Source organism: Lutra lutra, chromosome 14 (genome assembly GCF_902655055.1).
Source record: "Lutra lutra chromosome 14, mLutLut1.2, whole genome shotgun sequence".
NCBI lineage: Eukaryota > Metazoa > Chordata > Mammalia > Carnivora > Mustelidae > Lutra > Lutra lutra.
In genome coordinates, this window is record NC_062291.1 from 48,479,742 (window position 1) to 48,496,058 (window position 16,317).

Consider the following 16,317-nt stretch of genomic DNA (forward strand, 5'->3'; position numbering starts at 1 on the left):
TTCAGAAAATTTGACTCACAGTGGTTGAAGTCACTAAGGTCCCCCACTAATTTGTGGGGGGTCACTAAGGTGACCCCAATAACACAAATTCCAGGACCGGGAACTCAGGCACAGGCTCAGAGCTCAGCAATGCCATCAAGGACCCAGGGCTATTCTGCCCACGAGGCCATCCTCAGCAAACAGACTTCCAACTGTCATTGCTTGTTCTCCAAGACTGCAGAGTAAATGCCTTGGTGTTATGAGTTGAGCTGTATCCCCCAATTTTTCGTATGTTGAAGTCCTAACCCCCGGGGCCTCAGAATGTGATTTTCTTTGGAAATAGAGTCGTCGCCGATGTAATCAGTTAAGGGGAGCTCATTAGGGTGGGCGCTAATCCAAGAGGACTGGCTCTCTTCTAAAAAGGGGAAATTTGGACACAGAGACACAGATGCAAGAAAGACAATATGAAGACACAGGAGAAGGTGGCCATCTACCAGCCAAGGACAATGGCCTGGAACAGACCCTTCCCTCACAGCCTCAAGAAGGAACTAACCCCTCTGACACCCGATTTGGGACTTCCAGCCTACAGGACCGTGAGATACTAAATGTCTGTCCGTTATGTAAGCCGGCACCCTGTGGCACTTCACTAGCCCGAGCAAATGCACACACTCCGTCTCAGGCTTTGTGTCTGCCTTCGAAGCAGGAAGAAACAGCACCAACAGAGTGGACACACAGGGATTACTCCTTTGATCAGAAAGACCAGGACTTTCCCCAACATCTGAACACTTCTGTCTCTGTGACTGGCCCTATGCCACATGGAAAGAGAAGCCTGTGGGGAAGGGCATATGGCTTGCTGGCCAGCCAGCAGGGTCAGAGAGCTAAGGCAGATGCCCTCAGCCTTCTAAAAAGGCTGCTTGGTGCCTCTGGGGAGATGCAGCCCTGCTATTCAAGGCAGGGCTGAGGAGCACGTAAGTAGAGACTTTCACGGAACAAGCTTATCCAGTTCCTAGAACTCGGGGTCCCTCCTTTCCCCGGCATATCCTGCTCAGTTCTCCCATTCATAAAATCAGGTCAGCCTGCCAACGAGTCAGCACTGGAAACTCACTGTCGGGCTGTGGTCAAGACACAGGAAACAAACAACCCCAAAGAAGGCTGGCTTCCAGGACCCAAACACAACGCCACTAACCCAACAGCAGCCAACCTGGGCAGGACAACTCCTGCACCATCCCTGGTGCGGGGCCAGGATAGGACCTGGGACACCTGATGTGCAGACCCTACTCCCTGATGGGAGCCTCTTTGTCCTCCATCCCCTAAAGCCCCAGCAGTGTTGTTGCACTGGCCAGCCAGGCAAGGAGGGAAGAATGCAGTCTTGCTGGCTTCTGCTGCTGCTGTGACCGGGGCCACTGGGTGACAACGTCCTTTATCAGCTAAGGACCCAGAGCACCTGCCAGATGTTCACTGTCCCAAATGTCCACCACTTGGGCCCACTCGGGGGTCTATAGTTGCTATTTTATCTAACTTTTCATGCACTCGTGGACCTATCCTCTGTCTGTGCCCAGCACATTCTAGGCAGTGGAAGTATGTACCCCAGCAATAGTGGTCAAGGTCCCAGCAGAAGCAGCAGCCTGCAGACAGGACCCAGAAGGAAAGGCAGTGCCCCACCTCACACCCATTCGGATGGCTACCATTAAAAAAAAACAAAAAACAAAGAAACACGTAAAATAACAAGTGCCAGCAGGGATGTGGAGAGATGAACCCCGTGCACTACTGGTGGGAATAAAAATGATACAACCACCGTGAAAAACAGGATGGCATTTCCCAAAGAAATTTAAAGTGGAATTATCATATGATCCAGCAAGTCCTCCTCTAGGTATATGCCCAAAAGAACTGAACACAGCAGGATCTTGAACAGATATTTGTAGACCCATGTTCATATAAGAGCGTTAGTCACAGTAGCCAAAAGTGGAAGCAGCCTAAATGTTCATTGACAGAAAAATGGATAAACAAAATGTAGAATAAACATACAGTGGACTATTATTCAGTCTTAAATAGGAAAGAAATTGGATGGAAGTGGATGATCTTTGAAGACATCATGCTAAGTGAACCAGCCAGTCACAAAAAGACATATGCTGTATGATTCCACTCATATGAGGGACCTAGAATAATCCAATTCATAGAGACAGAAAGTAGACAGTGGCTGCCTGGGCCTGGGGTTGGCAGGGGGCGGGAGGAGTGGAGCTGATTGACACCTGATGGGTACAAATTTTCCGTCTGGGATGCTTTAAGAGTTCTGGAGATGGATGGCAGCCACGGTTGCACCAATGTGAATACACTTAATGCTCCTGAACTGTACACTTACAAGGTTCAGCTGGTAAATTTTATTTCATGTCCATTTCACCACAATTTAAAAAAAAAAAAAAAGGAAAGAAAGAAAGAAAAAAAATGAAGGGACCGTAACGGGAGTATAAGCATTAGGGAGACCCTTGCAAGTGGAGCCACTCAGGAAGAATGGGAGCCATCCTGCCCACAGTCCCAGGGGACAAGGGGAGCTGTGAGAGCCCAAGCCCAGGGGAGGGGCCGTCCTTAGAGAGGACTGCAGCATTGCCAAGACCCCACACCACAGAGGCAGGGTGGGGGAGAAATGCCAGGGAATCTGGCTCCTCCCCGCATATCCCACTGGTCACACCCAAGGGCAAGTCAGAGAGTTCAGGACCCCCAGGCGCTGCAGGCTCTGGGAGACTGTGCTCTCTTTTTTTTTTTTTTTTAGATTTTTATTTATTTATTTATTTGACAGAGAGAGATCACAAGTAGACGGAGAGGCAGGCAGAGAGAGAGAGAGGGAAGCAGGCTTCTTGCTGAGCAGAGAGCCCGACGTGGGACTCGATCCCAGGACCCTGAGATCATGACCTGAGCCAAAGGCAGCGGCTCAACCCACTGAGCCACCCAGGTGCCCCAGAGTGTGCTCTCTTGAGGTGGCTCTGGGACGAGCTCAAGCAGCAGACAGACAGCCTTGTGGCTCCTGAGCTCATGGCTCTTAACAGTCTCGTGATGGAACAGGCAACAAAGAAGTCACCTTAATTTTAGAGTATGCTCCATACCACAAAGTAAATAAACCAAACACAGTGAGAGAAAGCAGGGAGGGGACACCCCCTGAAATGTCAGGGAAGACCTCTCTGCAAAAATGACACATCAGAACCTTAAACCCTGTATCAGGCAGCGTTCTCCAGCGTGCCAGAGCCAGCAGGATGTGTAGATACGGAAAGAGACTGATCTTAAGGAACTGGCTCATGCAGTTATGGGGGCTGGCGCGTCTGACATCTGCCGAGCAGACTGCACACCCAGAGGGACCTAGGGCAGAATTCTCCCTTCCTCTGGGGAGCTCAGTCTCTGAGATTAGGCCCATCCACATTATGGGGGGGGGTGTAATCTGCTTTACTCAAAGCCCATTGATTTGAATGTTAATCACATCTACAAAATACTTTCATAGCCACAGCTAGGTGTGTTTGAGCAAACACTGGCCACTAGGGCCCAGCCAGGCTGACACATAAAATCAACTGTCACGGACACCATTACCCATCTGGACCAGAGTGTTGTTCTCACATGGAGCCACTAAACTGGATATCCCATTCATACCCCGCACGTGTTTCTTTTGCAGAGAAAAAAAAAAAAATCCCACTTTGCAATTGCATCTGATCAACAGGAAGCTCTAGTTTTGTGGGAAGAGGACTGCTGTTCCAGAATCGTCCCACGGAGGCACCCACCAGCTGACCAGGGACAGCCCTCCCAGCTGGCGGATAATGCAGGGCAATAAGAAGTGCACGGATGGGTTCAGCGACTCCTCAAGCATCGGCAGCGTGCTGGACGATGCCGACAGGGAGGTTAGCAGCCTCACAGACCGGGCCTTCCGGAGCTTGTGCATCTCAGAGGACACATCCTTCAACGACTCTGACCTGACCATGTCCCCGGACATCACCCGCCAGGTGCTGGGGACTTTTCACCAGGGAACGGTAAGCCACACCCACAGGAAAAGCAGCATCTGGAGCCAGTTACCGTCGCAAGGCACCGAGCATGCGGGCTGGGCGGCCACGTTCCAACAGCTACCCAAGTACGTTCAAGGGGAGGAGAAGTACCCCAAGAGCAGCCCCCCACTGACACCAGCCCAGAGGAGACTGGAAGTGCCCCTTTCCGGCCTGAGGAGCAGCAGCAAGCCGGCTTCGAAAGTGTCATCACTAATTAAATCTTTTGACAGGACTGAGAGCCAACGTTGTGACAGCAGGCCTCCGACTAGTAAGCCCCCAGCTCTCAAAAATCCCCCTAAATTTGCTCCTCTTCCAGAAAGTGGTGTCAACTTCTGCTTCGATTCTGCATTTCTGACCGTCAGGAGGGTGCCTGCTGAAGTCTCTAGCGCCCATCAAATTAGCCACCAGTCTGGAAGGAAGCATGGAGAGCAGGAGTCCCCTAAGAATCCCAAAATGGCCTGTCATGGCTCCAGCAGCTTCCTCCCAACACCCGATAATGCAGCCAGCTCGTTTGAGTCCAAGTTCCCATCCCCGCCCCACAAGCCAGCCCAGGGTGAGCCCGGAAGAGGTAAGGAGTGGCCTCGCAAGGGAACCTTTCTTCATAGTGAAAACAGTGCTTTTGAGTCATGGAACCCCCACCAACCGAGGCTGCCCGAGAGAAAGGAGGTCGCTGACCCTGTCCCAGAAAGCAAAACTCCCAAGCATTACGAGGATGCACCCATGTTAAGAGAGCCCCCTGCCCCTGAACACAGAGTCTCCCCCTGCCAAGCCCAGGCCAGCTGCAGCCAGGAGGAGAAGAGGTTGGCAGCAGGGGCTGTCACCACATCTGGACCCTGGGGAGCTAGGGATCCAGGAGCCCAGGCATTCGCTGTGGAGGGAAAAGCTTCAAGCTCACAGTCTGACCCTCAGATGAAGCCGACCCAGGCCCCATGGAGGAAACCAAAGCCTGGCAAAGGAAGGAAAGAAAGTCTACCAGATGCTTCGGAAGAGAAGAAGCAGGCCACCAGAAGGGGCCCAGCCTTGTATACAAAGCACAATCCCCAGGATCAATTTCCAGAAAACGAGGCTCTTGACCTGCCCATGGACCCCAATGAGCATTATAGTCCTCCTTTTAACATCAGTAAGCTTCTGACTCCCGTCATCCCCACCAAGCATGTCCTGGAGCCATCCAACAGCCAGCCGGTGGAGATGACCCCATCACCCCCAGGACAGCTGAATGGGTACCAAGAGAAGGAGCCCAGTGAAGGTCAGTCTCGGGACAGCTACAGATCCAAAGCCCCCAGCCTGCTGTTCAACCTCAAGGACGTGCGGAAGCGTGTGAAGAGCACGTACAGCCCCTCACCACTCCTGAAGGGCCTTGAGGAGAAAAGCAGAGGCAAGCAAGAACCCGTGAGCAATGGCGTCCTCCTTCCCAATGGGCTGGAGGAGAGCCCTTCAAATGAGCTTCCTAAGGAGAGACCAGCTGATGGCTCTTCTGGGTCGCACATGAGTACCCGGAAGGACCCTGACGCTGACCCCTGTGCACCCTCTTCAGAGACCTGTCTAACTCTTAGCTCACCCCCAGCTACCACCCAAGCCCCTTTCTGCATCAACGGGGAGGGAGCTGACAGAAACAGCTACGAGAAAGACGATGGAGACCCAGAGATGGGCATCATCAGGTCAGGCAAGAGTCCAGACGCCGGCAAACCCTGCCCCAGGAAGCGTCTGTCCCTGAGGCTTTGCAGCAGAGAGCCTGAGGCAGGGAAGGCTGCAGAGAAACCTAAGACCCCCAGCCTTGAGAAGGGGTTCCTGAGATCCGTGTCTCAAGAGACAGAACCTGAGAGAGACGCAGGACTGCAGAATCCCAACTTGAACCAGAAATTCTCCCCAGGGCCCCTCTCTCCCGAAGAAGAAGATGTGTTTTACAGTGACACCCAATCAGATTTCATGCCAGGCTTCAAAAGTAAGGCCAAGTTCAGCACCAGCTCTTCAGACCAGTCCTTTGCCTCATTTGAGGATCAGCAGAAAACGTGGTTCACCGAGAGCCAGCAGGAAGACAGGAGGAATGACGGAAGTGCGGGAGACAGTCGGAAGGACGAGAAGGAGAAAGCGATGGGGAGTGATGAGCTCCAGCACGGTGCCCTGAGTAATGCACCCGCATGTGTGCAGGAGCACAGCAAGGGGGAAACATTGCAAGGAGAAGGGGAAGGTTTGTCTGGATGTAGACCCAGGGGAGCATCGGGAGAGGAGGCTAACTTCAGAGGTACTTGGATGGGGGGAAGTAAGGATACAGCCAAAGAATTTACCCCCTCGCCATCTTCCACTTCAAACAAGCACATACTGTTTGCGATTAAAGACAACACCCTCAGGGCCACCCCCGTGATAAAACCCATCATGCTGCCCCTCCTGAGGACCATGTCATCAGAGGACTCACTGGGTGGCAGCCACAAAGAGGATGACTTGCCAAAGCCAGGCTGGGGAGAAGAGGCTGGTCTTGGTGGCTCTGAGAGCAAGGAAATGGCCAACATCCCAACCCCCGCTAGCATGCAGGACACACACTCGAAGCACACAGCCTGGGAGGGCACGGAGCACCATGGGCGAGTGCCCAGCATGGCCCAGATGGAGATTTCCCAGCCAGTCCCAACCAGAATTGGCCCATCTCCTCCACTCATGGGAGAGGGTGGAGGGCTGAAGCCACCCCCAGAGGAGGCACGTCACCTTGTGGCAAACAAAGGCAAGAACAGTTCCACGGACCAGGGGAAGCTGGATGCTCCAAGCGGTATCCCCACCATCACTTTGCCCCAAGGCGAGGCAGAAGACCAGCCACCCCCACGGCAGCTGGGAATGTGTTGGGAAGAACACACACAAGATTTCAAAAGTCACTTATTGTCTACACCCAGAGCAGGGCCCCCAGGGAGAAGACTGGTGCCCGGGGAGATGGCTGTTTCTCCTAATGCCAGCTCCCTGGATGAGAGCAGCGCGTGCTCTCCTGCCACCAGCAGCATCTGGGACGATGCTTCCCAGGCCCCCACTGAGCCGGGCCTGCTGCCAGGGCTGTCTCCTTACCCCAGTCCCTGCACCGGCCTCTACCCTGCCAGGGTCGCCCGGCGGGAGGACCTGACACACGCCCTCACGTGGGAGGCTGGCTCGGACCCCCAACTTGAGCCATCCGCGGAAGACCTCAGGACCCTTTCTCCAAGAGGTTCAGTGCTGGACATGGCCAGCAGCTCCGCAGGCCTCCCTGAGAAACCAGAGCCCCCTGCTCCACTCGAGAGGGCGGTCGGCAAGCCACCGGTGGTCCCACCCAAAACAGAGAAGGCCCTGCGGCGGGCAAAAAAGCTGGCAAGCAAGAGGAGAAAGACCGACCAACTGCAAGAGAAGCATGGTGAACCCGATGAAGAAAAGCCCTTCCTGGAGGACTGGGAGCGCAGGCCACCATCGCCTGGAGAGAGGCCCCGACCCAGGTTCCCCGAGGTCCGTTCCGTGCCCCCTCCCACCCACCGCCACTCAGTGTCTGCCTTCTCAGAGCCACTCAGGAGGCAGCCTGGGGGGTCCCAGTCCCTTATGCCTCTGGTCCCTTACCCTGCCACCCAGAAGGTCCTCCAAGACCCCCAATCTGGAGAGTACTTTGTCTTCGACCTGCCACTCCAGGTGAAAATCAAGACCTTCTATGACCCAGAGACAGGCAAATATGTCAAGGTCCCCATCCCATCCTCTGAGGGGGGTTCCCCTGAGCCGCCCCCACCAAACACACCTGCTTCTCCCTACATGCTGTATCCCCACTTCCGGGCCCTGCCATTGATGCCGCTGCGCTGCTCCTCTCAGCTCTCCGCCCCCACCTTCTTCAGGCAGGGCCCACACACCCCCGAGGTGGCCGGCCCGGGGTCCCAGAGGGCCCGTGAGGCTGGCATGCCAATGGCACCTCCCCGGCGCTCAGGGGAGGAGCGGGGAGATGCTCCGCGCCTGGGCATCATCTCTACCAATGACCTAGAGGACTTCGCCACAGAAGGCATTTCTTGAGAATTACAGCAGAATAACTCCCCCTCAAATAAACCCAGAAGAACTTATTTCCCCTTTCCCCCAAATGATCAGTCACTTATACACACACACACACACACACACACACACACACACACACACATCAACATGTACTTAGCCATGTGGGATCCCTAACGTCTCAAAGGAAGTGGGGATTGAGAAAACCCCACCTGAGGGGCTTCCTGGGGCTCTCCTCCCTGGGAGCGTGCTGTTTGCATAACCCTTCCTGGATTCTGGATCTGCTCCCCTTCCCCCTTTCTTCTCCCCTCCCTTTCTCCCTGTCCTCCTCTGGCCATGCCATGGGAGTGAGTCCCGCCTGGTTCCTAATGGCCACTCTGCTCAGGCACCCCACCTACTTCTTCTCAAGGGCCAACTCCTGCAGTGAGCCTATTCCCAAGCCCCCAGAAATGCTGCACTGCACTGAGCCCAGCCCTGCCGGGCAAGCAGACCACCCGGCACAGTCTCTCCAGGTCCAGCATGGCACAGAGAAGCACCTCCACCCTCGCTCCCATGCTCTAACCATTTCCAGCTCACTTCAGGCAGAAATGGCTAAGGACTGCCCCAAGGCAACTTTGCAGAAATGCTGATTTGGATAGAATGGGTTTTCTTTACTGAGGAAGATTTCCTCTGAAGGCTATTTTCTGATAAAGAAAAGGCTACCTTTTAAAAAGTGAAACAAGCTTGCAGATGTGGTTCTGTCCTGGACAGGTCTTCCATCAGTGGGCAGTGGCGGGTCTCCACGGGTGAGTAAAGGGCTTTGTGCTGTCCAGGCCTTCCATCACCACCGGCCACACAGGAGCATCACTCTGAACGGAGTAACCTCGACAGCTGCTGCTGTCCTGGCACTCCTCCTAGAGCCTTCGGCACTGTCCCTGCCTTGGCGGATTGGGGCTCTCCATTCACATCAGGGGACAAAGAGGAGGGAGACCCAAGCTCACCATCGTGGCTGGCCCAGAGAACTGAGTCAGGTCCCAGGGGTCCCAATTTCATGACTATTAACCTATGCCCCGTGCTCAAAGGGAAATTGTATTTTCCCAACTCCCAGGCCTTCGGGGATGTGGAGGGAATGTCTAATTCAGGTCAAGGGAGCAAAATGCAATAACCATCTCTGCACCTCTAAGAACAGAGGAGTCCATGAGCACATGCACACTGTGGGCAACTGTGCTAGGAAGGAAAGCAGGCTGCTTTCAAGGGCTTCCACCAAGGGCACCCACTGAAGCAACTTAATTCTTGTGCTATGGGAAAGACGGGGGCAAACACATCTCCCTCCTTGTTTGGAAAGGGCAGCTGTCGCAGCAGCTGCTGGGACTGTGCTGCCCACATGCCCAGGGACCCCACAAACTGCATCAGCCTTGTTCTTTTGGCGAAGATGCTATTTCCAGGCTGGAAAGATGGGAAGGCACAGAACTCACCAAGTCCCAGACTCTCACCCATATGAGGGCTCTATCTTAGTCTTGGTCATGATTTGGATTCGGGATTGTCTACCTATTCGTTTTCCCAACAAGCACAGCCTCACCTTAATTTCTTGATGACAATACTCCACAAATCCTCTGGCTGGACACCATGGTGAGACAACCAGACGAAGAGCCAGGAACACAGGCCAGCAACCATTCTAAGAGTCCAGTTCCCACGAGTCACGCATTAGGCTGCCAGTGGGAAGAATGATCTGTGATCTTGGCTCTCCCACCATGGCTAAGCAGCTTCTCACCTTGCTTTCATCTTACTAAAGATGAAGCGAAACAGTTAGGAGACCCAGACAGGAAAAGGGATAGCTCATTTAAAATTCTCAGGGCCCAGGAAAAGATTTGCCTAACAAAAATAGAAGCCTTCTGTTAAATGAAATAATAATAATAGTAATAATAACAATGTCCCCACAAAGAAAAATATAGTTTCCTTAAGGGGAGCTTATATATCAGAAGCAGTCATCTTCTGTCTTAGAAATAATATACGCTGAACTATTGATCGAGCTAAAAGCATCGAGGTAGATATTTGGAGATCAAGGTCAACTTCTTTGTGAATGCACAAAAGAAAGAGGGCGGCTGGTAGCATGCAGCTTGCACCCAGAGAGCAGGGGTTCCTGGGACACCTGGCTCCCCAGCAGGTCAGCCTGAAGGAAGGCCCCCATCAGTTACAGCAAGGTGCCTGTGTTCCTAGGAAGCAGAAAATGCTTCAAGGGGACAAAACCAATGAAGACTAACTCACCTGCAAATAATGTTCTCCTCTTTCCTTCCTCCCTTCCTCCCTTCCTCCCTTCCTCCCTCTTTTCCTCTCTCTTTTCCTCTCTTCCTCCTTTTCTCTCCTTTTCCCTATCTCTTTCTGTTTTCCTCTGTTCCTCCTATTACAAACATTTTCAGAGTTCCCGTTCTGCGCTGGGCACCTCACTGGTACTAAAGATATGCCATGATAATTAGATCTGGTCTCCACACCCAAAGAATTAAAATCTTACAGAGAAGAAAAACAATTATAGTCCCATGTGGTAAGTAATTTAATAGCATTATCTAAGGAGCACCTGACTCAGCCCGGGAAGAAAAGGGGCTTCCTACAGGAGACGGCACCTAAGCTGAGTTAGGAAACACCAAGTAGTACATCAGCTTATGAAGAAACCAGAAATTCCCCAGCTTTAATCTAGCTATCAAACAAAGATGACGTTTGTGAAATACTAATAGATTGGTCTTACCACATCAAAGTATAATGGCTTAACTAATTTTTAATTACCATTTTTAATCAGCACCAGAATGAAACCAGTGTAGCCTCAAAGGATAGACCTTTATTGATATGTCCCTTCAGCTTCTGAATTAATATTTCACTCCTCCAAGATCCCCCCCCCACCGAAAAAAAAACATTATTTCTACTGTTGCGTTTAATAGGACAGTGGTGAGAACTGTGAAAACATATTATTTGTGGAAATTGTGGGTCGAAGCCATGCCTGTATCTTCTATTGAGTGCACTAGCCCTTCTATGAGTTATGGCCCTTCTAAGTGTTTCCTGGGGAAAGTACATTAATGTACCTCAAGGGTACAATCAAAGGTCCTGGTGCTACTTGGTGGAAAGTGACCAAGAGCTCGTGGCAATCCACATGCTATGTACCAGCCTGGGAACCGGGAGGTCTGAGACTGGCCTCCACCCTCACAGCAAACCTCTGAGAGGTATCCTCGTTCGCAAAGGCACTGAGATGTTAAGTAACTTCTCACAGTCACACAGTCACTCAGTGAGAGGGCCATGCCAAGAACTCAGGCAGCTCTCACTCTCACTCAGCCGACACCCTCAACGCCACCCTCATGCTTCTTGAAATGTGGTCAATGGATCAGCCTCTACATCACCAGGGAGCTTGTTAGAAACCTAGACTCTCATCTGCATTTTCACCAGATCTCCCATTCATTCACATGTGCAGTAAACTTGGAGAAGTGCTGAGAGCCTCTGGCCTGGAAGGGAGAAGATTCCAGGAGCCAAACCCACAGGAAGAGAGGCTTACATGTGGGGCTGGGAGAGAGGCAGGGAGGCTGAGTCACACCCACTATGAGAAGGATGTGCCTAATTACTTCCCAGCTGTGTCCACCTGGCTAATGCAGCCTGGGGAGCACGAAGCTTCCCATTACTGGAAATGCCCTAGAAACTAGTGACCCCTTTTCTTTCTTCTTTTTTTTTTTTTTTTAAGATTGTATTTATTTATTTATTTGACAGAGAGAGAGATCACAAGTAGGCAGAGAGAGAGGGGGAAGCAGGTTCCTTGCTGAGCAGAGAGCCCAATGTGGGCCTCGATCCCAGGACTCTGAGATCATGACCTGAGTCGAAGGCAGAGGCTTAACCCATTGAGCCACCCAGGCACCCTAGTGACCCCTTTCCTAAGACAGGGATGGATTCAACGTGTCCTAACTACATCTCTGAGACCCCAGGCTGCACGTGAGGTCCTGTATGACAATGCTGTGGGTCCAAAGTCTAAATGGGCAGGGCCACAGGAGTGAAATATATGAATGAAACATTTGCAATTGAAAGCGGAGCTGGAGGCAAAACCCAAATTGTATGCAGGTGGAAAGCATTTGGGTCCTGATAACGATGTGACATTAGGCGCAATTGTCTTATGTGAGCCTTCTATGTTATTCAGATATAAAGTCCAAGGTAAGCAGAGAGGGCTCCAGACTGTGTCTCCAGAGCCTGTCACCACTTGCTTATGTGTCCTTAGTGTCACCCCAGCGGGACATCTGAGCAGATGGCTCCACCTTTGAGCGGGACTCTGTGTAGACCCAGAACTGCAGCTGATTCTGGAGGATTCTCTCCCTCACCCGCTGGCTCTCAGACAGGAAGCCAACGCCTGCCTGGGCTTGGCCATCACCTGCACTCTTGGTAACAGGACAGCCCTGGCTCCACTTCCCGTTTACCTCATCAGCCTCCCCAAGTGTGGGAAAAGGGCAGCTGTAAATGGAAAAGATTCCCGGGGAACTCGGGGACACCCAGATGCATCAATACCATCCTAAGCAAGTTCCCATTCAAATGGCCCAGCACTGCCTGGGCCCCAAGTTCCCACCAGCAGAGTCACTTCGGTAGAGGGAAATGAGGAGGAAGGGCCCATCTGGGTTTGCCCATGGGCAGGCACTCCTTCTCCAGGTGGGAAGCTGTGGACAAACAAAGGCATAGCCAGGTTCTAGAACAGTTCAGCACAGCCACCAGACCTCCCAGAGCCAGGCCCAGGCGTTCCCTGAAACTCTGAAAGGAGCCCATGGATGGATATCCTCAGAAGAGAGGAACTAGGGCTCCCTTCCAAGGGGGCAGAGCCAGTGCTCCCAACACACAAGAAGATAACGGGGGATTAAGGAGCTATGCGCATCATCATCACCAAGCAAAGCCAGTGTTGGCTGTGTTCATCATTCATCCAAATGCAGTTTTGTTTTCAAGTCCTCTCACTGTCCTAGCACTGTTCTCCAGCTCAGCTTATTCTGGGCACTGCCACGCTGACACCATTTTCCAGGTCCTTCCATGCCATCAATTCTCCTCCTGGGTCCCAGCCCTGACCTCCATCTCTCAGTTCCATCCTTCCCAAGCTCAGAAGTGTGCCTTGCTCTGTTTAGAGCCCTCTCGTCCCCCTTCATCATAATGCATTGAGGGACATTGTGAGTGTCTGCCATCCTATCTTCTATGGTCAGTCTTATGTTTTCCTCTGAATTTGGAAAATTTGAGGCTGATGTGCTCTTCTTTCACATTTACAAACTCTAGATGACATGGTCAGTCCCACTTGGCATTCCTGTGCTTTCAGCAGCCCATTCTTCCCTGCTGATTAAGACGGAAACTGCCAGCAAGCCAGGTCAAGAACTGACCAAGTGGTCTGCTTCTAGCAGGAATTCTCGGCCAACACTACCATAGTGGGACCCATCCCTGCTCTTCCTTGCACCGGTCGCCTATTGCATACCTGTGTGAGGAGTTTGTGGAGGGCTGATCCACTGCCCCAGGCAATGTGATTTCAATGGCTTCCCCATCAGTTCTGACACACACACGTTTACCATATCTCTTCTGCCAAGTTTGCTGACTTCCCAGAAGGTGGATACCTTCTGATGGAAACCTTTGGACCCATGTTCAACATCACTATTCATAAAGAAAATGCAAATCAAAACTACAAAGATATATCACAACACAGCCATTAGGATGGCTAGTATTTAAAAAAAGAAAGAAAGAAAGAAAAAGGATAACGAGTGTTGGCAAGGATGTGGAGAACCCTTGCTCACTGCTTGTAGGAATAGAAAATGTCGTGGCCACTGTAAAAAACAGTATGGCAGTTACTCAAAAAGCTAAACATAGAATTACCATAGGGGCTAGAAATTCCATGCCTGGGTAGATACACAAAAGAACTGAAAACAGAAACTCAAGCAGATATTTGCACGCCCCTTTTCATAGCAGCATTATTCGTAAAATAGCCATAAGTTAGAAGCAACCCAAATGTCATCAACAGATGAATGGACAAACCAAATGTCATCTATCCATACAATGGAATATTATTCAGCCTTAAAAAGGAAGCAAATTCAGACACAGGCTGCAAGGGTGAACCTTGAGGACACTATGCTGTGTGCAATAAACCAGTCACAGAAGGACAAATATTGTGTGATTCCACTTTTATGAGGTGCCTGAGTAGTCAAATTCACAGAGACAGAAAGTAAAACGGCAGTTGCCAGAGCCAGGGGCAGGGAGGATGGGGAGTTGATGTTTCATGGCTGCAGAGTTCCAGCTGGGGAAGATGAGAAAAGTCTGGAGGTGGCTGGTGGTGAATGTACTTACATGTACACTTGAGGATGGTTAAAATGGCCAGTTTTATAGTGTGTATATTTTGTCACTATTTAAAGAAAAGAACAGAAATGTAAAGCCTTCGACCAACACAAACAGCCCATTCATGTCAAGGCCTCAGAGAAGCACTGGAGTTCAAAGGAAACAGTGTCTCTCCTGGGGAACAAGAACAGACTGGGCTCCATCTTCTCCTGGAGACAAAGGCGCAGGAGCCAGAGGAAGGCAGGTTCTGGGCCAAATCGAGAAGGGGTGGGGGCCCGCTCAGACCCACATTCTGGTGATGGCAAAGCAGCTATGCCTGACTCCAGAGAGAAACATGGAGGAAGGAACAATTCTCCTTTCAAGCCAGCTCCTCTGCTTCCGGCCTTCCCAGCTCAGCACCACAATGCCTGAGCCACAGTCCCCATTCCCACTGCTCCCAGTCTCTTGTCCCCAATTCAATCAGACCCCGAACCTGTGGATTCTATCTCCAGACATCAGTCAATATGCATCCTTCATCTGCACCCCACCACCCCCCTACCCTGACTGCTGTTAGAGCCCCCCCATTGCTCCCACCCCTCGTATGATCCCCTTCCACTCTCCCCACAGGGAATCCAAAGCCCTGAATAATGCCGCACCCTGATCCAGAATGTTCTAGCACTTCCTGCTCACCTTAGCAGAGTCTGCTCCAGAGGAAGAAAATGCATGGCTGCCACATACTGGGACCTCCGTTCTCAGTGGTCTCATCACCTGCCTCCTTGGACTCCAGTCATCCTAGGCTTCTCTGAGTTGACCAAATGGCCCATTTCCAGCCCTTTGCATATTCTCTGACCCCCTCCACAGGAGGTGGAGGAGGTCAGGTCTGCATGTCCTTGCCCATTAGCCTGTGCCCAACAGGAGAGAGTTGGTGTGCAATGAATGCCAAGGCCAGGTCAAAAAACGCCATGCCACATTCCCCAGTCCCCTGAAACATGCAGTCCTCAAGTCTCCAGCACCCATGGAGCAGTCCACTTCCCCTGGCTCACTCTGCTGTAAGGAAGCCAACGCTGACCATGCGGAGATGGTCCAGAGAGGCCCTGAGGCTATATGGAGAGAGAGAGAGAGACCCTGGCCCTCTTGTTCCAGCTCCTGCCTTGTCCGCCTGAGCCCCAACCACCTCACCAAGATGTTTCCAGATTCCTGACCCATAAAACCATGAGAGATAATGAACTAACTGCTGTTATTTTAAGCCACTAAGCTTCAGAGTGGTTTGTGACCCAGCAAGAAATGACGGGAACTCTCTCTTTCTGTCAGCCTCCATTCCCTGTCCACTCTCACCGTGTCCCTGCCAGCCTCCTCTTGTCTAACTCCTGTGTGCCCTAAGTCTCCCCAGATTAGCCTGTGTCCTCTTGGAGGCCGTTCCCAATGCCCTTGCTCTTGACCATGCACCTCATTCTCCCCATCTGCAGGCCCAGGTGCTTCCCCCATCACATGCACAGACTGTAACTGTCTATTTAACTGTCTTCCTCACCTATCCAATGGTTGGTTCTGGAGGGAGGAATCTCGCCTATCCACATCATCACTGCATCCCCAGTGCCTAGCATGGTGTGAGGTCCAAGGTAGGCAACGGGTAAATATCTTGGAACTCAGCAGGATTCTCCTTTTATTTTGTTTTAATATTTTATTTACTTAAGTAATCTCTACACCCAGTGTGGGGCTTGAACTCGAGACCCTGAGATGAAGAGTCATATGCTCCTCCAACTGAGCCAGCCAGGCAAGCCACCCCAGGGATTCTTTCTTTATACTGGAAGAGTGGACTCGAATAAGAAGGAACTTTTGGGAAAACAACCCATGCCATTTTTATCTTTTTTCCTGACTTTCCCACCTAGTTGTTGACACCATGTAGATGAGTCAACCCAATCCCAAACCAGAGCAGTCACTCTGCTCTCCTGACCCTGTATGAGGTGCAGCCTGGCAGGCCGTGGCCCCACAGATGGGGTCTCAGTGACCTGAGGTCCAAGAACAGATGTCCCACAATGGACCCCAAGAGTCAGCGTTCACATTTAACTAATGTTCT

The 16,317-nt window shown here is 51.7% G+C and overlaps 1 protein-coding gene across 5 annotated transcripts in view; it reads left to right on the top strand.

The window, feature by feature from the left end:
• The window catches only part of C14H10orf71 (chromosome 14 C10orf71 homolog), a 53,097-nt gene that overhangs the window by 19,577 nt on the left and 17,203 nt on the right, over positions 1-16,317 (top strand). For 2 of the 5 annotated variants that reach the window (XM_047702480.1, XM_047702479.1), the window contains exon 4: positions 3,635-8,695. The exons of 2 other annotated variants lie outside the window; for them this stretch is intronic. In XM_047702480.1, the coding sequence (XP_047558436.1) occupies positions 3,777-7,997 (4,221 nt within the window). In that variant the 5' untranslated portion in view covers positions 3,635-3,776 and the 3' untranslated portion in view covers positions 7,998-8,695. Of the gene's footprint in view, positions 1-3,634; positions 8,696-16,317 lie in introns of those variants that run through there. One more of the 5 variants, XM_047702478.1, reaches the window with a different exon arrangement.